Genomic DNA, 24,405 nt, shown 5'->3' with positions numbered 1-24,405 from the left:
ATTCCCATTGCTTATATAGGTGTTTGTATTTTTAGGTGTTATTTTTCGTGCTGTTTAAAAAAACCAACATCTTTTTTAAAAGCACAATTGAGAAGTTCCCTGGGGAAAGGGATTGATTGTTAAACCACTCTAGGGATTGTAGCTCTAGGATGGAATAGGGAGTGCCCTAACAGCTCACAGCACCCTTAGCAAACTGCCCTGAGTGGTGTGATGCGGCTTTAAATGTATAGCTCAGATAGCTTGAAGCATCTGCATATCCCATACATACTGCATATACTACATATACCCCTCTGCCAGCAAACAGGTGCAGAGTCACCTCTTAAAGCCTATTTGCAAACCTACAACTGAGTTGAAGGAGTATTTCCTCACTGAATGTGATATGATTCCGTAAACATGAGAACAGTGGCTGCCAAACATCCATTGTTTGTTTCCAGTGATCTGTGTAATTAGGAACCATGTACGGTCTAAAACAAATGACAAACGCTAGTTTACTACCTGTACTCATGGGGAAAAGAAGAGCCTTGAGACAGGTAAGAATTGGCTTCTAAGATGTGGATTGTTGAAACTTCTCCAAACCCATTGGGTTCATCTGGAGCAATAGCTCAGTGTCACGTGGACCGTAATACAGGCCACAAACATATGTTACACTTGGTTCCTCTTGTGAAATTCAGGGAATTAAAGGAGAGCAAAGAAAAAAGATAACGAACAAAGAGGCTGAATCTCTTCCCCCCAACTTTCCTTCGTGTTAAGTGACTGAACACTATTACAGCCTGGTGAGTCCTTTCTCTGTCCAAGGTGCTGATTATTTGCAAAAATGAAAATTAATTGGAATTAAAATGGGAACTGGCTGAAATATGCAATGCCAGTTTAGAAGATAGCAGACCATTGGGTGCCTCTGAAGGTATCATCACCCAATTGCTTTTAACGGATGTATTAATAATATTATTTTAACACTGAAGTTCTACAAGCTTCCAAATGTCGTGAGTTTTTTGGTATTTGCATATATAGATTACCATTGGAAATGCTTTAAAATCAGCACTAAAGGTTTCATGCTGGCCAGTGGTAAGGGCACCAGTACTAATAATATATATTTTGGAGGGAGCAGCTTATTGTTTTGCTCTTGTTCTTCTTATTATTTTTTGTTTTTATCTTGTGTTTTTAGACTGTGAACTGCCCTGAGATCTACAGATGGCGGGCAGTATACAAAATAATAATAAATTATTATGATGATGTGTTATTCTTTTTAACGATCACCCTTCTGAATGAAAATACACATATACGTATACATGCATACACACCTAAACATGTACCCATACGGCAACAGTTGCTTTGGTATGGCCATAGCTAGGATTAAGGTATGAAATATGAAAGGTTTTATGTACAACTATGGCTCATATTTCCTATGTACAGTCAAACCTCAGCTCTCAAACAGCTCCGTTTTAGTTCCCAAACTCTGAAAACCTGGAAGTAAATGTTCCGGTTTTCAAACATTTTTTGGAACCCGAATGTCCGATGTGGCTTCCATTTAAAGCAGGCATAGGCAAACTTGGCCCTTCAGTGTTTTGGGACTACAACTCCCATACAGTGGCATAGCGTGGGTTGTCAGCACCCGGGGCAAGGCAAGTAATTTGCGCCCCCTAACCCGTGGATTTGCGCCTCCTAACCCCCAGATGTTGCGCCCGGTGCGGCCGGCCCCCCCTGCACCCCCCACGCTACGCCGCTGCTCCCATAATCCCTAGCTAACAGGACCAGTGGTCAGGGATGATGGGAGTTGTGGTCCCAAAACATCTGGAGGACCGAGTTTTCCTATGCCTGGTTTAGAGTTTCCCTATTGAATTGAGGCTTCCGCTTTCAGTTTTCAAACATTTCGGAAGTCAGTCTTCCAGAACGGATTACGAGGTTCCACTGTATCTCTGTTGTGAAACATACTGGCAGGCAGGGCTGCCTCCAGAGCAGCATGGATGTAAAGCTAAGGCATGGATATTGTGGTGAGGGGAAAATCCCGTTCCAAGCCTCAACCCTTGTCAGTCTTGGGGAATGAGTTTGTGACAAAGCACGGACGATACCGTGACAACCTTTCTATTTCATCAAGTCGATTTCACATTGAAACTCAGAGTCTTGTGCTGAGGGGATGCCTTCGTCTTACCTGCCTGCTTTAGTGATGATCATTTCTGTGCCAATATCATGGAACCTTTTCCAGAGGTCAGCACACTGCAATTCCACCTGGATCTCCTCCATGGATGAGGTAGGAGGTGGTTGAGAGATGGGGCCGCTGGATGTGAGGTCAGAGTGCGTCTCAAAGGAGCAGGATGTCCTCTCAGCCAATACTTCCGTGTCTGAACCCGTACTCTGTTCTGAATCTAAACAAATGAGAGAGCACACCAGATCAAACTATCAGTTTCTAAAATTCCCCACAGAAGGAAGGCATAAAGAAAAGTCAGCATAAGGATTATTTTTTGAAAAAATAAAATAAAGAACGACGAGTGAAACGGCATCTCTTTTATTATATGCATGCTATTGTTGTGATTTACAATCTGGTTTCTGGTTTTCTGTTCCGAACATGACATCTGGAATTTTCGTTAAGTTTTAAAGCAGCTGTATGAAATTGCCCACAATATAAAATATAAATAGCAAGAAATGTATTCAGGATGCACAATAATGGAGCACTCCAACTGGAGATGGGAGGAAAAGAAAGAAAGAAAATTCACTCAACACCAGAGAAATAATGTTCTGGTTACTCATATGTCCTGCCACATATGTTGCTCTTGCAGTTAGGTATTTTTAGACAAAACACTTGTTTTTCTTCTTTTTAGTATCTCAGAAATAATGGGTGTTGCTTTTGGTTTTGGGTTTATTTTGGCAGAGCTTTCTTTGCAAATATATGTTATTTGTTCCTCTATTATAATTTCTGGAACAATGATTTTTTTTCCTTGAGAAAATAACCACATTGCACTAAAGCTGCAGAAGGAAGGATGGCGAACATATGGGAAGAATTATTGGGAAAGTAATTGTTATTTCAAGGGACACCTAAGTTTTTGCAGGGGTCTTGGGATATAAAAGTCTGGCTAACAAAGGAGGGGGAAACAGAACGATGGGGCTGAACGAAAGAAATGGCTTGCGCCAAACCATTTTCAAAAACTGCTCTGCAAACACCGAATGTTTGCGGAGGCAGTGGCGTAGCGTGGGGGGTGCAGGGGGGCCGGCTGCACCGGGCGCAACACCTGGGGGTTAAGGTTAGGGGGTGCAAATCCATGGGTTAGGGGGCGCAAATCCACGGGTTAGGGGGCACAAATTACTTGCCTTGCCCCAGGTGCTGACAACCCACGCTACGCCACTGTGTGGAGGCCATGGCCATGTTGTGAATATTTCCATGGCCTTCTGAGGTTTGGTGAGCTGGAAGGCAGCACAGGGCCCTCTTGGTCATGGCCCCCTGGTTGGTAAATCCCTTTTCTAGAGATGCCCAGCTGCTTCCCTCAATTAAGGCTTCCAAGTGAGCCATAAGAGCTAGTTATATTTTGCCAAGCATTTGGCATGATGTGACTCGCCATTATAGTGCTATTTGCTACGTCTTGATGTGATCTTTTCCACATTTGTCTTGCAGTTTCCTTTTTTATTATTGTGAGTTGCCTTGTGAACCGAAAGGTGGAGTACATTGTTTTATACTTGTAAACTGTGCTGAAAGTATTATTGGATGGTATACAAGTATAATAAATAAATATAGGATATACTCCAAGCAATATCACTGGTCCCTCCCTAGGATTTTCATTTTGATAAAACGTTAAGCCTCCAGTCCTTTTACTTATAAATAAAAACAGGCAAGCAGTATTCAGTTTTCTTTCCTTTTATTGGTTGTTTGCACAGATAGGAAGTGAAAACTCCAGCAATGTATTGCTAGTGCAAGGAAATGATTTTGCACCAGCCTAGAGAATTTGTACAAATTAAACAAAAATCTGATTTATCAAGGACACCAATATGAAATGACACATCCCATATTGCATGCTTAATATGTTTCATTAACTTAACTATTGATCGTGTTGAAAAACATGAGAACAAACCATCTAACAAGCATTATCTGTGTAATTATAACAAGAATACAAGCAACCAAAATGCATGACTCTCATACAGAATATATTGGAGTCGCAAGTGCAGGAAATGTAAGCAGTTCATACCAATTGAAAGATGTCCCAGGGATTAGAGAATATTACTTGGCTTTTATCTAGAGTGTTCAAAACACTTCACAAAGAATACAAAAAAGGAGAAGCTGGTTTTCAAAAGTGAAATTGACATGTTTAATCAGAGAAAAGTAATTTTCTTTAACATTTCTTAAAGACTGGAAAGCTCACATAGACTTTTTGCATGAAAAAGAAAAAGAAATGATGATATATGGATTTGAGGATTGAAGATAATGTTTGTTTATAGAAAGTGAATATTGTTTTTATATAGTGGACAAATGAAGAATAGGAAGTTCTTTATTTTCCCAATCTTATTTTTCTATGTTTCTCTTTTAAACTCTTTTCTACTCTTCATTCTTTCTTCCTCTTTCTCTATTTTTTCTACCGGTAGATCCCCAGCTGATCCTGGTAGATTGCGGGATCGTTATCATGTACCAAAGGTTATGGGGGGAGCTAAAAAAAACTTCTGTGCAATCCTCCCCCCAAAAAAGCTCAACAACGCAATCCACCCACCCCATGCATGCTCCTCCCCTGTCCAAAGACAAGGGGTAGATCACTGCCAGTTTTTTTATACTGGGAGTAGATCACAGTCTCTTGGGAGTTGGACATGCCTGATATAGAGCATTCAAAATACTTCACAAAGAATGCAAAAAGGTAGAAGCTAGTTCTCAAAAGTGACACCTGTTAATGTTTATTGTAGCTCAACACATTTCAGAACTGAAGTTTCTTCCTGAGGAGCAAGCCTAGACTTTCTTTCTTTTTTTAAATATATATTTTTATTAATTTTTACATAAAATTTTCCCCAAAAAACATACAACATATTTTCTCATCTTATTCAATGTTTTGGACTTCCATCAACCACATCTGAAGGTTTTTCAACCTTTATCACTTAATCTGCATTTCATTAATTTCACTATTGCTTTTAATAGTCCTTCACTAATAGTTCTCTTCATACTTTTCTCTGTGATGTTTCACATAGTCCTCCTTACAAAACTTCTTGCAATCCTACTAGCGTGATCTGTTGATTACAATTGCTTTTCAGATAGCTCACAGATTTACTCCAGTCCTCTGAGAATCTCTGATCCTGCAGGTTTCGAATCCTTCCTGTCATCTTGTCTAATTCTGCATAGTCCATAAGCCTAGACTTTCTGAAGCAGATCACACAAACTCTGCATGTTGTCCATCTGGCTCCAAAAGGAACCTGCTTCAGAAGCTCAAAGTCTGCATTTGAAGAAAGAAACCTACAATAAACCTCCATCGCTGGCACTTTGGAGAACTGGTTGCTCTCTTTTTGCATTCTGTTGGGTTTCTGTGCCACCCACCTGACATGTTTGGATTGTCAAAACACTTCAGATAGTTTATAAGGCCATAACCTTTGCAATAGCTCGGGCTGGTAGGTCAGGATTATTGTGAATGGAGACTAAGACGGAGAGGTTATAGCCTGCCTAATGCCAGCCTTACAAGTTCATGGGAGAATGAATGGAGTTTCCGCTGGGGATTCCCTCATTTGTAGCTTAATCTCTTAGGCACTATGCCAGCGCAGCTATAATGTGCTCAAGACTGCCATGAATCAGCCACATCTAATTTATCAAATAGTTTTCATTTGTAACAGCAGCTTTCCGTAGTAAACCTATGATCAGAGAAGACTGAACGAGAGACAGGCAGACATGGGTGTAAGTGAAATATACTACACAGTTGTTTGCTTAAAAACTGCTATCAAAAGCTGTTTCCAAGTCATGGGGTTCGAGAAGGCAAAATGAATTTTTTTGTCATTTGACAGAAAATGTTCTGCTGATGAAACATCACCTAATTATTCTGGATTGTTAAGCAACCTCTCTGCCTAAGAAAGAATGGAATCCAATATTGTTTCTCATGAGAAAAGGAATTCAACAAATTATTTCTGTCAGTTGGGTCAAAGACATAGATTTTCCTCTATATAGGCTGTTCTAATGTTTACATAATGCATTCTAACACTTTTGGGCTCCTATAGATGCATGAACCCGTGCAGTATTAGGGCAAAGCCCATGGCACTTCATGTGTTAAATTTACACCGAATTCCCAATGCAAACCTGCATCCAAAATAAGGGCACAAGCCCTCCACACAGAATTAAATGCACACAGATGTCAATCCCCATAGGAAGTCAACCGAGCCTTTCCCACCCTCCCACTTTGCCAGCCCTCAGCTGGGCACATATGTTGAGCACACTGCAATATGCCTCACAACAGGTGTCCAGTGGCACAGAGCGTGTTTCTCCCTTGCCAAAAGTCCCTTTGGGGGGGAAGGGTGCTTTCAAAGTCTTCAGTGGAACTGAAGACATCTCTTCGGAGAGACTTTGCAGCGTGCCATTTACAGCTGCCAAAAACCAGTTCAATCAATAAGTGAAAGCTTAAGAAAAGCAAAAACCCTACAGATGAACTGAAAGTTGGCTCCTGCTCTTTGGTATCTGTCCTATCAACCAACCCCTGGCTCTACCAATAAGTCAACCTTCCACCAACCTGGTTTCTTCCAGATCTTTTCAACTACAGTTCCCATCAGCCTCAGCCAGCACAGCCATATTGGTTGGGGCTGGTGGAAGCTGTAGCTCAAAGCATTTGGAAGAGACTACGTTGTGGAAGGTTGATCGCTTCTTCTGCTTCCACCTCCATCATCTGCCAAAGACAAGGGTGGAGATAAGATTAATTCTGTGGCCTGGCATTTGGCAACTCAATGTTTCCATAAAGGAAATGAGGGAACTTCCTTCAACTTGTCATTATTTTCCACTCTTATGATGGTTTGACAGATGCCAACAATTATAAAGGTTCCATAATGGTAAGGAGAAAAGCCTCCTGAAAGCATTACAACTGCACACAACTTTGATTTCCCATTACTTCCTGTTTCCCATCATCCCTTCCTGTTCTCTCCTGCATCTCATCTTTGCTTAGATAGTCAGCCTTTGGGCAAGGACTTTTTATTAATTGATTTTAGGATTTATCATTTGCTTTTCAGCTCAAATGAGCATTCAGAGTGGGTAATAATATGGCCAACAAGGAGAAAAACCAAATCCCATTAAAACAGCCCAAAGAAAAAGGCAAATGGAATCAGCAGCATTATCTTAACAGCAGGGAGAATGATGCAAAGCCGGCAGAACTCTCAAAATGATGAAGGCTAAAAACCTGGCTCAAAAGAAAAAACCTTAGTAAATGATTCAAGAATCTGAAGATCTAGAAGATCTTGAGTGGGACTGAATCCTATCAATGCAGGAACAATGCAGGATTGTTGTCTTTTATATATCATACTTTTCATTGTGTGTTTCTTTTGTATTAATATTGATGTTGTTCACCACTTTTGGGGAAACCTTCCGGCTAAAAAGCAGTATAAGTTGTACCATACTATAGCTGGACATCACAGATCTACACATGGGAGGAGATGAGCCTTCAGCCATTCTGGGCTCAGGCCAGTCAAGGCATTGCAAGTAAAAACCAGCACCACAAAAGAAATTGGTAACCAGTGAAGCTCCGACAGTATAACTATTAAGATACTACTTGGACCTGATTTTTTTTTAAACTCTACATACTTTATTTTAACCTGTGTACATATAATACACGTGGGTGGCGCTGTGGGTTAAACCACTGAGCCTAGGACTTGCTGATCAGAAGGTCGGCGGTTTGAATCCCCGCGATGGCGTGAGCTCCCATTGCTTGGTCTCTGCTCTTGCCAACCTAGCAGTTCAAAAGCAAGTCAAAGTGCAAGTAGATAAATAGGTACCACTGCCGTGGGAAGGTAAATGGCATTTCCGTGCGCTGCTCTGATTCGCCAGAAGCGGCTTAGTCCTGCTGGCCACATGACCCGGAAGCTGTACGCTGGCTCCCTCAGCCACTAAAGCGAGATGAGCACCGCAACCCCAGAGTCGTCCACAGCTGGACCTAATGGTCAGGGGTCCCTTTACCTTTACTACATATAATACATAGCAAAATGAAAATGACCTTTAAAAAAGGAGCAAACCAGTTCCTGCACCCACCATTGAAGCATGACACTTCCTTCATCTTCACTGAATTTGTCCACCTTCCCTTCTGCCACAGCAGGATTGCAGCTACAACCAGCATAATTTAAAGGGGGTGGGTTGCTCTGAAAGTGTTGCATCTGTAGCCTGAACCCACAACTCACATGCTGACAATACAATTGTGACAAGGCTTGCCCACCTCAACTACCAGTGCCTTCCCACCACACACACATGCCGAAAGCACAAAGGGATGTGCTCCCCACTCAGAGCACAACTTGGTGTTTGTTGCTTTGCAAGTTATATTTGCAAAGATATTAGCCCCTACAGTTGCATTTCACATCACGGGGACATCACCATCCTATAAATCTAGCTGTTTCTCTCACGTCACACACAACAATGTATTAACAATGCCCTTGCGTGACCTTCTGCAAAATAATGCAATGCCTTGAAAGAGTTTCAAATTGCAGTCACAACCAGCTTCCTTTTAACTGTTCGACACAATGTTGTGTTTGTAAAGATATGTATAAAAAAAATTGCCACTAGGGGAGTATCGAGATTCTGGACAACTGTTCTGAGCAACTACTGTCGGGAAGTTTTCTAACATTGAATCTGCTTGCATTAACACTTCTGTCGCACTCTGGATTCCCACCCACACCCCAAGTTAAAAGTTCATCCTCAATATGGTTCTCCAGAGCCCTCTTTTCTACAAGCTTGCCAGGAGACCAACGCAGTCCAGGAAAAGGCTTGCTGCAAAAGGCACAGGCGTGAGCCAGCTGAAAGACACATCTGCTCTGTTCTCTTACAAAGCTTCCTTTGCCCAACCATGAAATCTCAATGGAACTGAACATAACCTCGCAGGACAGGCTTTGCAGCACGCTGTGAGCAATTTACAGCTGCCAAATCCGTATCAATCAAATCCCAGGGGAGATTCTTCCTTCTTCAAACCGAGCAAGTTAAAAGAGGGGTGGGGTGAAGGAAACTGCCATCAAACTCAAACACACACACCAAGTAAATATCTACAGCTGGAACAACTTCATATGCTACCCTTAAAAATTCCAAGCTATCAAACACATAGTGGGCAAAATTTCAACACAAACGCCTGGAAGTCCCTTAAGGTATCTCTCAGTTTGCCATTGGCTGCACTGTTTTGATTTGTATAGCTGCCATGACTGTAATCTCTAGTGCTGCAGAATGGCAGCGAGAGGTGGGTGTGGGAATTAAACTGGCCACAACTTTATCAGATACTTAATACAGCTATGAATGCTAAAACTGGGACCAAGGTGGAACCAAGTTGTTTGTCTCTGCTTGGAATTACCAAAGGAAACGGCTCAGCTATCCAACAGCAAAGGTCCACTGGGTGCCATGGCCATCTTACTATGATGGAGCCTTGTGCCTTATTAAAGGTAAAGGATCCCTGGATGGTTAAGTCCAGTCAAAGGTGACTATGGGGTGCGGAACACATCTCTGCTTTCAGGCTGAGGAAGCTGCCGTTTGTCCACAGACAGATTTCTGGGTCATGTGACCAGCATGACTAAACCGCTTCTGGCACAACAGAACGCTGTGATGGAAGCCAGAGCACACGGAAATGCCATTTACCTTCCCGCCGGAGCGGTACCTATTTATCTACTTGCACTGGTGTGCTTTCAAACTGCTAGGTTGGCAGGAGCTGGGACAGAGCAACAGGAGCTCACTCTGTCGGGATTCGAACCACCGACCTTCCGATCAGCAAGCCCAAGAGGCTCAGTGGTTTAGACCACAGCGCCACCCCTGTCACTTTTACCCTTTTACCTTTCACCATGCCTTACTACAGCCTTCCCAACCTGGTACCCTCCAGCGTGGCTGTGCTGGCTGGGGCTGAGAGTTGCCATTCCAAACATCTGGAGGGCTTAAATATAGAAGAAGAGTCTGCTAGAACAGGTCAGCAGTCCAGCCTTCTTCTCTTACAATGGCCAATGCCCATGGGAAGCTTGCAAGAAGGACCTGAGTGCAACAGCACTTTTTCTACTTGCAATTCTCAGCAAGTGGTGGTCAGGGAATACTACCTCCTAAGGTGGAGGTAGCACCTATCCATTGTGGGTAGAAGCCATTGGCAGCCTTATCCGCCATGAATTTGTCTAGGTAAAGGTAAAGGGACCCCTGACCATTAGGTCCAGTCGTGACCAACTCTGGGGTTGCGGCGCTCATTTCGCTTGATTGGCCGAGGGAGCCGGCATACAGCTTCTGGGTCATGTGACCAGCATGACTAAGCTGCTTCTGGCGAACCAGAGCAGCACATGGAAATGCCATTTACCTTCCCGCCGGAACGGTACCTATTTATCTACTTGCTCTTCGTGCTTTCGAACTGCTAGGTTGGCAGGAACTGGGAGCTCACCCCGTCGCGGGGATTCGAACCGCCGACCTTCTGATCAGCAAGTCCTAGGCTCTGTGGTTTAACCCACAGTGCCACCCGCGTTCCCAATCCTCTTGTCTAATCCTCTTTCAAAGCCATCTGACTTGGCGGCCACCACTGCCCCCTGGTGGAATCACACAATCCGTCAATGCCCAAAGTGGAGGCTATTTTTAAAAGCCTTGCACTTCATATCTGCGGTTTTGAAAGAGGAAGACTATGGCTTATAGGTGATCTATATACATATACAGTAGCTGCTTGATTTTCAGAAGGTTCCTCCACTCCTGAACATCAGGAACAATGGTGACGTAGGCAGTGAGAAGTATATTATTTATATTTTTTCACACAAAGGCGTTGGGTGGCAATTTATTTAAGTTATTCCGAGTGGCAAGTTGTTTAAAGTGTAGCTGTTGGGACCACTGGAAAACATTTCTCTCAATTAAAGGGCTTTTGACCTGGTGAAAAATCTGTGGCACAAGCCTATTTTTGCTTACATGAAAGTATCTATGGCCTGCTAGAGGGGGTGGGTCTTTTACCAAGGTAAGTTTACGCAAGGTGACAGCCTTAAAGAAGCAAAAGCAGGCTTCTAGACTGCCCTTCATCTACAGAGATACCCCTGCAGCATGCAAAGGTGAAGAAAAACAAAACAAACAAATCCAGTATAAGACCACTGGGTGAGGGGAGCACCATCCATGAAAACTACAGAGGTCGTTACAAAGCCCAAGGGAGAACAGACTAGAACATATTAGATTAGATGAGATATTAGATGAAATGAGATTAGATTAGAGCAGAGTCTGATCAATTTTGGATTTTAAAATGCCTGGGGAAATAAATGTGTGTTGTCCTGCTGCTTACATGATTGTTGTGTTGGCTCCAGTCACACATGCCCCTAATGGAAAGGTCTCCTACAGAGGCGGGGCCACCCCAGAGAAGACTCTGTCCCACATTGTCACCTAATGAAGTTTACCCAACTAGAAGCCTCCTCTGAAGAACTTAAGACACAGACAAGCTAGTCTTGGAAGAAGCACTCCTATCAGGGGTGCCAACTTGAATAAAATATTGGGAGATTTTTGACTTTGCACCCAGCTGTGGGTTTGGCTGCTTTGTCAGTTTGCTTTATATTTCCGAGAGAAGTGGGTCCTGCTCTTGCCTGCGTTGCCCTTTCTTCTTCTTCCTCCTTCTCCTCCTCCTCCTCCTCTGGCAGCCACAGATGGAAAGACCAGGGGAGACGCAGCAGGGCACTTGGCTTCTCTGCATCTTGCAGTGTTTATAGGCTTGACGTGACTTTTCCAGCAAAAGTTGACGTGGGCACACACACCACATTCCCCCCCCCCCCATCCACTCGCCCACCTCCCTTTTCCCTTTCATCCAAACCGTACACCAGAAGTTTCTGCTTTCAATATCCTTGTGCATTTATATTTTTTTTGAATGGGCTCACGGGGGTGGGGGGTGGAAAAAATCAATACACAGGGAAGTAACACCAACCCAATAGGAGATGCGGAGTTTCCCTATTAAATTACCAGCTTCAGACTCTGGCGATCAGAAGTGATTTCCTCTTTGAAGTCTGCAGCAGAGGAGTTCCTGCCACTTTCGAGCACATTTCTTCCCACCGAGACTCAGGCTCTGAACCTCAAAGGGCTTCTCCCAAAGTATCCCCTATTCCTGCCACTTGGGAATGTGGAGTTCTTGGAGGATATGACTCTTAGCAGCAAGCAGCAAGTTTCCTGCCTGTGCAACAGATCTCTCTCTCTGCATGGTGCCTTCCTTGCTTTGACAGGAAAAAGAGATGGTGGAAGTCCTACAGCAGTGCTCAGAAAACACCTCCCTTTGCTCTTTTACCCAGAGAGCCATGTGGGGCATGTGCAGAGCAAGGTGGCCACCCAAACCCTTTGCAGTGGAAACCAAGATCTGATCAACAGCACCTGGCCAGGCCCAGTTTTTAGGCTTTGATGTTGACCCAAGTGGAACTGCAAGAGTTACATAATTCCATGAGCGCATTGTGAGGACTTGTTTTTATTATTTTACCAAGGAAGAAAGCATCTAGCCGGGACCACTTATTTTCTCCTACTCAAGCCCCACTGGAAGGAACGGCAGCTGCATAAGGATACAGAAGCGGAGCCACAAGATTTAGATGCCACGGCTGCCCCCCCAAAAAAGAAAAGAAAAGAAAGCTGAACAGTGATTATTAATAGGCTTGTGCAAAACTGAACAAACAGCTATAGTGTCCCTAAATCTCAAAGGCCCTAATTCAAGGAGGGAAAGAATACCAGTGTCTGCTAGGCATGATGGCCATATTGGCTTGCATACTGTCTGCGAGAGGGGAGTGGCAGCTGGACCCAGCATTGAGGTCTGTTTTGGGGGGAACACCCCATGGATCCAGAGAGCAGGTATGAACTTCAATAATATGGTGTCCTGAGCAAGGACAAAATTGCTCAAAATTGCCCCTCTTATTTTCACAATAATTCCTTTTGTTACAGTTGCTTTTTTATGAATGTTCTCAAAATTATTATTATTATTACGAAGCCCCTCCACTCAGCACTGTAGAGAGATCCATAGATCCAGACAGAACAGGCACAGCTACTACTCATGTGCAGTGGGGGGGGTACCCAAGACCTTCCTAAATCTTTGGGGGGGGGCAAACATTTGTACCTTCCTCTCTAACTCTCAGGGTTAAAGGATTTCCACAGCAGTCAGAAAATAACGTCGCAAACATCTCATGAAAACGATGAAACAGCAGAGCAATTTGTGACAACGCCGATGTTAAACCCACTTAAAATCTCTACCAATAAAATAAACGGTATCGAAACACCTGAGCAAATCAAAAGGCTTGACGTGGCACCGAAAAGACAACAGTCTCCTGGGACACATAGGGAAGTCCAGCATGAACCATCAGTGGAGGCCAGCCCATTTAGGGCAAGTGGGGCACTGTCCCAACAACCTCCAAACCCACTGGCCTCCTTTCTGACAACCAGTCCAGCAAGCTGCCCTGGCAATCTGCCTCCTCCTCTTCAGTCTCAGTTTTGCCCTTGCAAAACTCAGCAGGGAGGAGGATGGGGGCAAAAACAGAATTAGCTGGATCTGCCAGTCACTTGCACTGACTCCACCTACGGTTGGGATCCTCGGCTTCCACCCGACCAGTTATTTATTTATGAGAAATATTGCCTCCCCTTCGCCCAAAGGTTTGTTGTTGTTGTTTAGTCGTTTAGTTGTGTCCAACTCTTTGTGACCCCCTGGACCAGAGCACGCCAGGCACTCCTGTCTTCCACTGCCTCCCGCAGCTTGGTCAAACTCATGCTGGTAGCTTCGAGAACACTATCCAACCATCTCGTCCTCTGTCATCCCCTTCTCCTTGTGCCCTCCATATTTTTCTTTACAGCATTGGACTTTCCTTTCGCTTCCAGGCATATCCGCAACTGAGCAACCTTTCATCTTTGGCCGAGCCACTTCATGAGCTCTGAATCTACTTGTACTTGTCCTCCACTCTTCCCCAGTAGCATGTTGGACTCCTTCCGACCTGAGGGGCTCATCTTCCAGCGTCATAACTTTTATATGCCTGTTGTCTTTGTCCATGGAGTTTTCTTGGCAGGGATACTGGAGTGGCTTGCCGGTTCTTCCTCCAGGTGGATCATGTTTGGTCAAAACTCTCCACTATGACCTGTCCATCTTGGGTGGCCCTGCACGGCATAGCTCATAGCTTCTCTGAGTTATTCAAGCCCCTTCGCCATGGCAAGGCAGTGATCCATGAAGGGGTCGCCCAAAGGTTGGGTTGCCATATTTCAAGAACTGACCGTTCCATTTTTTCTTTTTGCTAGGGTTGTTGAGCTTCTTTTGCAGCAAACAAACAAAGTTTTTGAGCTATTTATTAGGAAATTCACCATATCCATATGCCCATGTTTCCCTGGACAGTTTTGCCGATTTTCAGAAATTACGCATGGACGCTATTTCTGATGGGCGGATCACATATATCTGCAAAAAATTCCAGACGTATGGCAGCCCTACCCAAAGGCCCCAGGGCAGTATAACTAGGACAATGAAACCCCAATGAAATAATAATAATAATAATAATAATAATAATAATAATAATAATAATAATTTATTATTTGTACCCCGCCCATCTGGCTGGGTCTCCCCAGCCACTCTGGGCGGCTTCCAACAAGGATGAAAGATACACTAAAATGTCACATATTAAAAACTTCCCTGAACAGGGCTGCCTTCAGATGTCTTCTGAATGTCAGGTAGATGTTTATCGCTTTGACATCTGATGGGAGGGCGTTCCACAGGGCAGGCGCCACTACCGAGAAGGCCCTCTGCCTGGTTCCCTGTAACTTGGCCTCTCGCAGTGAGGGAACCGCCAGAAGGCCCTCGGAGCTGGACCTCAGTGTCCGGGCAGAACGATGGGGGAGGAGACGCTCCTTCAGATATACTGGACTGGGGCCGTTTAGGGCTTTAAAGGTCAGCACCAACACTTTGAATTGTGCTCGGAAACGTACTAGACAGATTACCCCTGAGAGATAGCTCAGTTGGTAGAGCCTGAGACTCTTAATCTCAGGTTTGTGGGTTCAAGTCCCACGTTGGATGAAAGATTCCTGCTTTGCAGGTAGTTGGATTAGATTAACCTTGTGGACCCTTCCAACTCAACAATTCTATGATTCTATGATCACCAGCATTGAAAAATATATATAGTAGCCATGTGCAATCTGAAAAGCATTTGTCAAGAGGCTTACAGATCTTTGGAGAAGAAAAAGCCAAGATGGAGAGGGAGTTCATTTACCATATTTTCTGCTCCACAAGACTCACTTTTTCCCTCCTAAAAAGTAAGGGGAAATGTGTGTGCGTCTTATGGGGCGAATGCAGGCTGCGCAGCTATCCCAGAAGCCAGAACAGCAAGAGGGATTGCTGCTTTCACTGAGCAGCGATCCCTCTTGCTGTCCTGGCTTCTGAGATTCAGAATATTTTTTTCTTGTTTTCCTCCTCCAAAAACTAGGTGCATCTTGTGGTCTGGTCATCTTATAGAGCGAAAAATACGGTGCTTCATGTATTAATGCAAGCCTCCCTAATTTGTGCTTCAAACATAAAATAGTTCATCACTTAAACAAAGGAGTCATTTTTCCTTGGAGGTACAGCCCAAATTAAAAAATTACCGTATACATTTAACACAGGGCAGTGACATTAAATTTCAGGTGCTTTCAGCCAGACTGGGCGAACAGGTGCAAAGTCTGTTGTCTGAAATCTGCCAGGCAGTATATTCTCATAACAATTCCAACTGCAGCCTCCAGAAACTGGTTTTGGCTCAGGTTTAAAAAAAAGGAGCAGCAGCAGGGGTTAGCCATAACATGCAATAAAAAGTGGGTAAACATAGATGACAATTCAAAGTACTGAGCTGGGAGGCTGCTCAGCGGGAAGAGGAAAGGAAAAAGTCTATAAATATCAGTTGCACTGGACGCTCGAAAGAGGAAATTGTGATTCGGCTCCAGCCAATAGAAAATACACACACCCTGGGGTCACTTGGATAAGTGAGAATCACATGCGGAATGGACAAAAGGGAAACAGGAGAATTTTGAATCCTTGTCCTAAAAGGCCCAGGAGGTTTAATAAAGCCAAATCTGACTGCTTCATTTGAGGAGGACAAGATGAATTTGCCTGTCCTAGAAGGGCAAGACATCTTTCCAATGGCCTGGCCTCTCAGTGGCTAGGAGAGAACCTCCATTTTCCAGCTTGTTATATTTTAAAGGTAAAGGGTAAAGGGACCCCTGACCATTAGGTCCAGTCGTGAACGACTCTGGGGTTGTGGCGCTCATCTCGCTTTATTGGCCGAGGGAGCCGTTGTACAGCTTCTGGGTCATGTGGCCAGCAGGACTAAGCCGCTTTTGGCGAACCAGAGCAGCGCACGGAAACGCCATTTACCTCCCCACCGGAGCGGTACCTATTTATCTACTTGCACTTTGATGTGCTTTTGAACTGCTAGGTTGGCAGGAGCAGGGACCGAGCAACAGGAGCTCACTCCATCACGGGGATTCGAACCGCCGACCTTCTGATCAGCAAGTCCTAGGCTCTGTGGTTTAACCCACAGCACCCGCGTCCCTGTTATATTTTAGAGAGTAGAAACTCTGGATACATTGGGGGAACCTGAATCAGGGCCAGCCCAAGACACTTGGGCACCTGAGGCGAACCACAAAATAGCGCACACATCCTGACAGGGAAGAAGGGGTGACTGAATACCTACATTAGGAGCAAGGGAGTGGGATAAAGACAGGGCCAGATTTAGGTTGGATGAGGCCCTCAGTTCCTGAAGGTAATGAGGCCCTTTCTATGTCCAGCTGTCCTTTGTCAACAACAAATTGTGCTGTTTTTGTGTTGAATATATGCTATATGGCAATTTATGGACCAAATAGGTATCTAAAGCCATTTGCACATGTTGCCGTGCAACCAGTCCATGCAGAATGTAGGCACCCTATGCATTCCATTTGCAGACAGGATCTGTTCCGGAGCTCTGGTCGGATCCCGAGGTTTCTGCAACCGGAGGGACAGTTTCTGCACATGCGTACACGACGAAACCTAGAAAAATACTTCCAGGTTTGCCGTGTACATATCCCGTAGGATACATAACCGGAGGTGAACGTAAGTAGAGGTACCACTGTATCTAGAAATGAGCATTACTTACATTATAGGAGCCTACACAACACAAAACACTGTTGCTGTATGTAGGTTTGATTTTATTTGTTTTTATCTTATATTTTGGAAATGTACATCCAGGTTTTAAATTTTTGGGGTGGGCCCAAGAGAGTGGGGCCCAAAGCTACAGCTTGTTTAGCTTATATGTAAATCCGGCACTGGATAAAGATCTACATAGGAAACAAGGGGGGGGAATCAAAGGTCATCACAGGGGAGAGGGAGGGGCCCATTCTGAATCAAGCACACGCTAGGACCCCTCAATTTTGGGGGCAACCTGGTGCCTCTGCTTCAGGGTGGTGGCTCTGGAGGGTCATGGACAGGGATGTGTTGAGATATAAGAGAGGAGAGATAAGGGAGAACTAGCAAAATAATAACAGGGCAATCAGAGAGGAAGGCATGGGCAAACTCAACCGGCTTGGTACATTTTTGCACATTTATGCATAGCCGACCCCTTGGCGTGGGGTTTAAATACGTCCTTCAGTATTTTCTTCTTAAAACGCTTCAGGTACGTTAGCTAAATGGAGGTTAATTCTATTAAAAACATTTTAAGGCCACAGTGTAATTTTAACTGCTTATAGTGGTACACCCGGTATAAATTTAACCTTGAAAACAAACATTTTAATATGGGAATCTGTGACTCATGATGGCTTTTGCATACACGTGAGCCCATGCCAGGAGCACGCAAGGAGCACAGGAAACGCTCCCCTAGGTCTCATGCTGTTGCTTCGCCAACAAATTATCGTTGGGATTCTCAAAGTCCCATGAGCTTCGCTGCAGCCCAAAAGCAGGAATGTTGGTGCCTGGGCATAAAAGCCAAATGGCAGAAAATCCCTGCAGTGATAAATATATACAGTATATATAATAAATTGATAATGTATCACTCCTTAAAGGTAAAGGGACCCCGATCATTTGGTCCAGTCGCGGACGACTCTGGGGATACAGCGCTCATCGCACTTTACTGGCCGAGGGAGCCGGCGTACAGCTTCCGGGTCATGTGGCCAGCATGACTAAGCCACTTCTGGTGAACCAGAGCAGCGCACAGAAATGCTGTTTACCTTCCTGCCAGAGCGGTACCTATTTATCTACTTGCACTTTGATGTGCTTTTGAACTGCTAGGTTGGCAGGAGCAGGGACCGAGCAACGGGAGCTCACCCCGTCATGGGGATTCAAACCGCCGACCTTCTGATCGGCAAGTCCTAGGCTCTGTGGTTTAGACAGCTGCACCACTGCCTGAGCCAAGCCACTTTCTCCTGCCTAAGGGAAAAGCCAACTCATAAAGCTACATGAGGAAAGCCTGTGCGCCAAAAATACCTGCAAGAGCCAAGACAATGCTAGAAGCAGCTTTGAGCTCTGGCAGGAAAGGTCCTTAACAAGGTGAAATCTCCAGCTATGCAAACGCTTTCTGGGCCTACAGGTCTCTTTACGTTGCATGCTTCTGCTGTTGTGTCAATAGGAAGTATTGGATAGAATTCGCTATATCCCTCAGCCTATCAGGAGGATAAATCTCTGATCAATCATGCCGGCTATTACTTTTCTATAAAACTGGTTGAATTTATTATTATTATTATTATTATTATTATTATTATTATTATTATTATTATTTTGGAACTAATGGAACTGCCCCATTATTACAATTATTATTATTTTACCCATCCATCAATTAACTGTTGCCCAGAAGAAGAAAAATACTTTAAAAGTGCTAGAACAGCTTATTGCTTTCATAATAGCTGGCAAAATTTACATTCCTCTTTTAGTCATTCTGATATTGCCTGCTGTTGAACTGCATAGTTAAATAGTAGATTTGGGAATTCAAAGTCATTCGCTGCCTGCTTAGGTTTTCTAGTACATTTGGTTGAATGTTTTGTCATCTTTGTCCCTTGGGCAAAAGGATTCCCAAATCCTTTGCCGCTTTAGGGCTCGTCTACAGTTCCGCTTGCGCCGCGCTTAGAAAGCATGGGTCCGAGCAGTTTTCCCCTTGCCCTGCGCCTTTCCAAGGGAAACCCCACTTTGGCCATAGATCAGAAGAAATGGCAATCTGAGGAAAACCCAAATCACTGTTTTCTCTGGCTGAGCACTAAAGAGCAGTTTCCCCAGGCAGGGGAAGCAGTGAGACAAAAGGAAGTGTGGATAAGGCCTTGGTTAAAATGCTGACCCCAAGGAATCCAGGAACTTCCCCTCTCTGTGGGAACCACTACTGAGAAGGCCCTCTACCGGGTACCCTGTAGCCTCACTTCTCGCAGGGAGGGAACCGCCAGAAGGCCCTCGGAACTGGACCTCAGTGTCCGGGCAGAACAATGGGGGTGGAGACGCTCCTTCAGGTATACTGGGCCAAGGCCGTTTAGGGCTTTAAAGGTCAGCGCCAATACTTTGAACTGTGCTCGGAAATGAGCAAAGATCAGAAAGAGAAACAAATCCAGTTCAAAAAGACATCTATTCATTGATTCATTCATTTACTTATGTGCTTAAAATGTTTTTATGTCACCTCTCACTGAATGGAGCAATGGCAGAGGTCCTGAGGCAGAGTACAATTAATACAGTTACAACAGGTTTTTTATTTCAAAGAAGCCGGTAAAAAATAATCCACAAATACCAAAATTCAATGCATGTGTACAACAAAAAACCATCAGAACACAGCTCAGTAACAAGCAGACATCATCCTCACATCAGCCCAAACCTCCAGTCGAGTTTCCCAAGCCGTTTCACGTAGAAGGGAGACAGAAATGAACCCGGACAACAATAGCACCACATTCTGAGACTTCAAATGCTCAAAAACTGGAACCAGGACTCATCCAGGCAACTGCTCTGGAGAGATACTAGGCTTGGTGATACTGAAAACCACTGAGAAGCCCAGGAGAATTAGCAGGGTGGCACTCTCCCAAATCCATTCCACTGGGCTAATTATTCATCAGGGTGGCCGAGGCTGTTTCCATCCCAAAACTAGACATGAAGCTGAACTGGAATGGATCAAAACCACCTGCAACAACACAGACTACCTGGAGCTGAGAAGAACGACACACTCCAAGAGCTTGCCCCCAAATGCTGGGGTAGTTATCAGAAACCGGGAGATAGGAATTAATTTTCTTCAAGCTATCGGGGTTCATACCTTCGCTCCCAGAGGCATTAGCCACCTTCAAGGTCCAAATGTCCAGTCCTACCTGATTTTACAAGCTGTAATGGACAAGTTTCCACCACCTTAGTTCCAGCCTATTTCTAGCACTGATGTGAATAGCCCTGGTTTATTTTTGGATAATTTCCTTTGCACATACTCTCCTTTAGAAGTGAAATGGTAATTTCCCACTTGCATTGCAAAATATATCCTGGACTCTTCTTATTATTCAGTACAATCTGATATATTTGATGTTGAGATTGGGATATGGTGCGATCCTGCCAGAATCAAGGACCAGCAAGTTCAGCTCACTTGGGGCTTGCTCCTAAGTAAGTTACTACAATTTCCCCTAGGACTAAGTCTTACTGAAGTCAATGGGACATACTTCTGAGTAGACATTTATAGGATTGCCCGATCAGTCTTATCAAATCCCACTGGGTGTTAGGATAATGGGAAGCTTCTTGCTTACAGTCCAGCTGCTCATGTGTCCGGGCATCAGATCAGAGAATCCAGAATAGGAAAGAAATGTTTCCCAAATTACAGAAAGACCTCACTGGAAATATTTTTAGCCAAAATTCACAGCAAGACGCATCTTCCTCAACATTTCCAGCTCATAATTTTGTGAAAAATCGAACCATTTTAAGACCAAAACCTTACATAGAGATGTTTTAACCTTCCTGGATACTATTTCCTGAAGACTCATATTAACCATGCACATTTTACAGTGTTATTCTGGTTGTTGTTTTTCTTTTAATGCAAGTCAATCATGCAATTGGGGTAAATCTGGGTTGGTGAGGCTGTTTATGTTCGTACCATCCTCTTATGCTGCTCTGATCCATTTCAACAGTACGAATGAGTACAATCAGCCAGGAAGTTCTCCTGTGCAAACAAACAAAACCCATCGAAAATGAACAGTAGTCGGGCAAGAGCTTCTTGGTGGATTGGGCCCCTTATCTCTTGTCTATTTCATAGAGGAGGGGAGGGGTGAGCTTCCAAATGTGCAGTGGAGTCAAAAGCAGCAAGAGGAGTGCAAAGAAGCAAACATGGATCTTCTGGTTGTAAAAAGATTAATATGTTTTCCATACGCTTCACTCCCTAGCCGTATTTTCCACATGTGTTAAAGATCAGTGCCAGCATCTCTCTCTCTCTCTGCTGCCGAAATGGCACGCCACATAAAATAGCTACAACTGCTAGGACAGAAAAGAACCCTAGGAGCCAAAATTGATGGCTTGCTGCCATTCAAACCTCGTCGTCATTTAACCTTTCCCTGTTCCTAACCTGGAGAGAGATGCAGAACACATCATAACTTCCTTTCAGTTCTCCGCTGTTCGTGCATTAAATGGTGGTGCGGGGGGGGGGGCGGGGAGCAGGGGGAGAGACCAAAAGGAAATTTCCTGGGTTCTTCAGAAGACCACAAGCTTTGTTGCGTTTCCTCCTGTCCATGGGATCCAGCACAGTCTGAAGAAGTTTTATGCAAATGCAGACCTTTTTGGATTCAGTAACACCACAGGTTCCAAACACTGTTAAAATGTGCAGCTTTTCATAGAGCTGTGGAATGGGAAGTGATTCCGAGGGTCATCTAGTCCAGCCTCCTGCAACGAAATGTTACTGCAGACTTTTTGTCCGAGAATAACTTAGTGTGACGGCTACTGTAGTATTATAAAAGCAGCAGAGACAGGAAGCATCAAGTAGGCAAGATTAAAGGTAAAGGGACCCCTGACCATTAGGCCCAGTCGTGACCGACTCTGGGGTTGCGGCGCTCATCTCGCTTTATTGGGAGCCGGCGTACAGCTTCCGGGTCATGTGGCCAGCATGACTAAGCCGCTTCTGGCGAACCAGAGCAGCGCATGGAAACGCTGTTTACCTTCCCGCCGGAGTGGTACCTATTCATCTATTTGCACTTTGATGTGCTTTCGAACTGCTAGGTTGGCAGGAGCAGGGACCGAGCAACGGGAAAACTCACCCCGTCGCAGGGATTCGAACTGCCAACCTTCTGATCGGCAAGTTCTAGGCTCTGTGGTTTAACCCACAGCGCCACCCGAGTCCCTTAGGCAAGATTATGTGCCTCCTATTGGTTGGGTGGGTTGAGTTAACTGTAGTCTTATGAGGCAGGTTGGACTGGGCTGCAGAAAGATGGATTTAACTCTTTCCTGATCTAAGTGGATCCCACAGCTGCTATTTGCCCAGTGGGGAAAAACTTAAAGGTGTCAGAAGGGTCAAGAGTTTGCTCTAACATAACTATTTTAAAAACTGCTTTCTCACAAAAGAAACATATTTTTACAACCCTGTGTTTTCTAACTATTAGTTGGTGCCCTTCCAGACTCATCCTCCATGGCCTATCTGAATGTGAAACACTTTCACAAGCAATTAGAAAAGGCACACAGATGATTTTCTTTTCATTTGTACTGCCATCAGCCTCACTGGCACAACCATTTTTTGAACAATCTTCAAAGGAAGAACCGGTGGCAGCAAAAAAGACCAAAATCAGCAGGTGGGACGTTCTGCTTTGCAAATCGTATGGAAATAGCAAGATTTTTGCACAGGACCCACTCATTTGAATGAGTCGAGGAAAGGAGAAATTCTCACTGGGCTCCTTGTGCCTAAAACCTTGTTACAGCTTTATTAAAAGGCTGGCCATTCAAAGACTCCCCGCTACACACACACACACACACACACACTGCGCAAAACTGAAGCACATTCCTAAATATATTTGGAAGGCTGACTGGATAAGATTAGATATTCTTGTGACTGTGAAGGGTGACACACACACACACACACGAAAACAGTGTTAGGCAGAGCTGTAGCTGGGGGGGGGGGGTGGACTGGCTGGTCAGGATTTTTGCCCAGGATTTGTGTGTGTCAGACCCTCAAAGTGTCCCTATTTTCCAGAGACGCCCCTTATTTAGAGAATTGATACAACACGTTGTATAAATTACTTACATAACTTCAAATTCATGACTAATCACTAAATTAGAGAAACATATTAGCGACTATAGCTTAAAAAGCTGAGTGCTGAGTTTGTAACTAAAATGGGTTATTCAAGCCTTTATTTGGAAACCTGTGCAATCTGTTACCTTCTAACTTTGGTTTATTATTATTTAATTATGTTTTATTACAGAATTGTACATGGAGATGAGTTAGTAAGCCAGGCTTCCTACCACACACTCAGAATTTTATAAGCATTATAAAGACCAGTCCTGTTGAACCCAGAGAAGAAAAGAAATCTGAAGAGTGAAACAACAGAGGTACGACTGGGAGGAAAGAAGCATTGGCCAAGCTGTTTGACACCAAACAGAAAATAATTCTTTTGCATATCCTGGAAAGACCAGCACACAGAAAACCCCTACCCCGAAACCTTTTGGTTGCTATTTTTACTTATAGGATGAAATAAAAGTGCTTTAAGAATTTAGACCCATGTGTTGTTTTAATGACTTATTTTAATAGTTTTCCAGATCTCTCAGACACATAGGCATGGACTATTTCATTTCTTACTTTAATAGCACTTGCGAGTAAAACTCTAGTTATTGTGCCTGTTTAAAATATTGCAAAGCTTTGCTGTAATAAAACTGGTGCTGGAAAGCTCAATGCGGCACATGCACCTTAACTGCCATGCTAAAGACACATAGAGAATGAGAAATGAGTTAGCGTATTTTTTGCTCTATAAGACTCACTTTTTCCCTCCTAAAAAGTAAGGGGAAATGTGTGTGCGTCTTATGGAGCGAACGCAGGCTGCGCAGCTATCCCAGAAGCCAGAACAGCAAGAGGGATTGCTGCTTTCACTGCGCAGCGATCCCTCTTGCTGTTCTGGCTTCTGAGATTCAGAATATTTTTTTGCTTGTTTTCCCCTTCCAAAAACTAGGTGCATCTTGTGGTCTGGTGCGTCTTATAGAACGAAAAATATGGTATGCAGTTCAACCGGGGCACATTGGAGTCAGTCCTGCAAATAGACGGGGATCAGGTCCAGTGGGGTGCTGGGTGTCAGTGTGAGGCAAAAGAGTGGAGAAGTGAGGTCAAGTGCAGGCACAGATCAAGTAACCAGTGATGTAAGATGGGAGGGCCACAAGGGCAGTTGCCCCAGGCACAAAACTG

The 24,405-nt window shown here is 44.2% G+C and overlaps 1 protein-coding gene across 1 annotated transcript in view; it reads right to left on the bottom strand.

Annotated features, from left to right (window-relative positions):
- Positions 1–24,405, bottom strand: part of TBX15 (T-box transcription factor 15) — a 92,541-nt gene that overhangs the window by 49,359 nt on the left and 18,777 nt on the right. Inside the window, exon 2 of the mRNA XM_081894268.1 lies at positions 2,147–2,360. Coding sequence (XP_081750394.1) covers positions 2,147–2,360 — 214 coding nt within the window. The remainder of the gene's footprint in view (positions 1–2,146; positions 2,361–24,405) is intronic.

This window comes from Podarcis melisellensis (assembly GCF_964234715.1).
Source record: "Podarcis melisellensis genome assembly, chromosome: 17".
Classification (NCBI taxonomy): domain Eukaryota; kingdom Metazoa; phylum Chordata; class Lepidosauria; order Squamata; family Lacertidae; genus Podarcis; species Podarcis melisellensis.
Note: the sequence above shows the minus strand (reverse complement) of the source record. Positions and strands in the feature narration are given on the sequence as shown.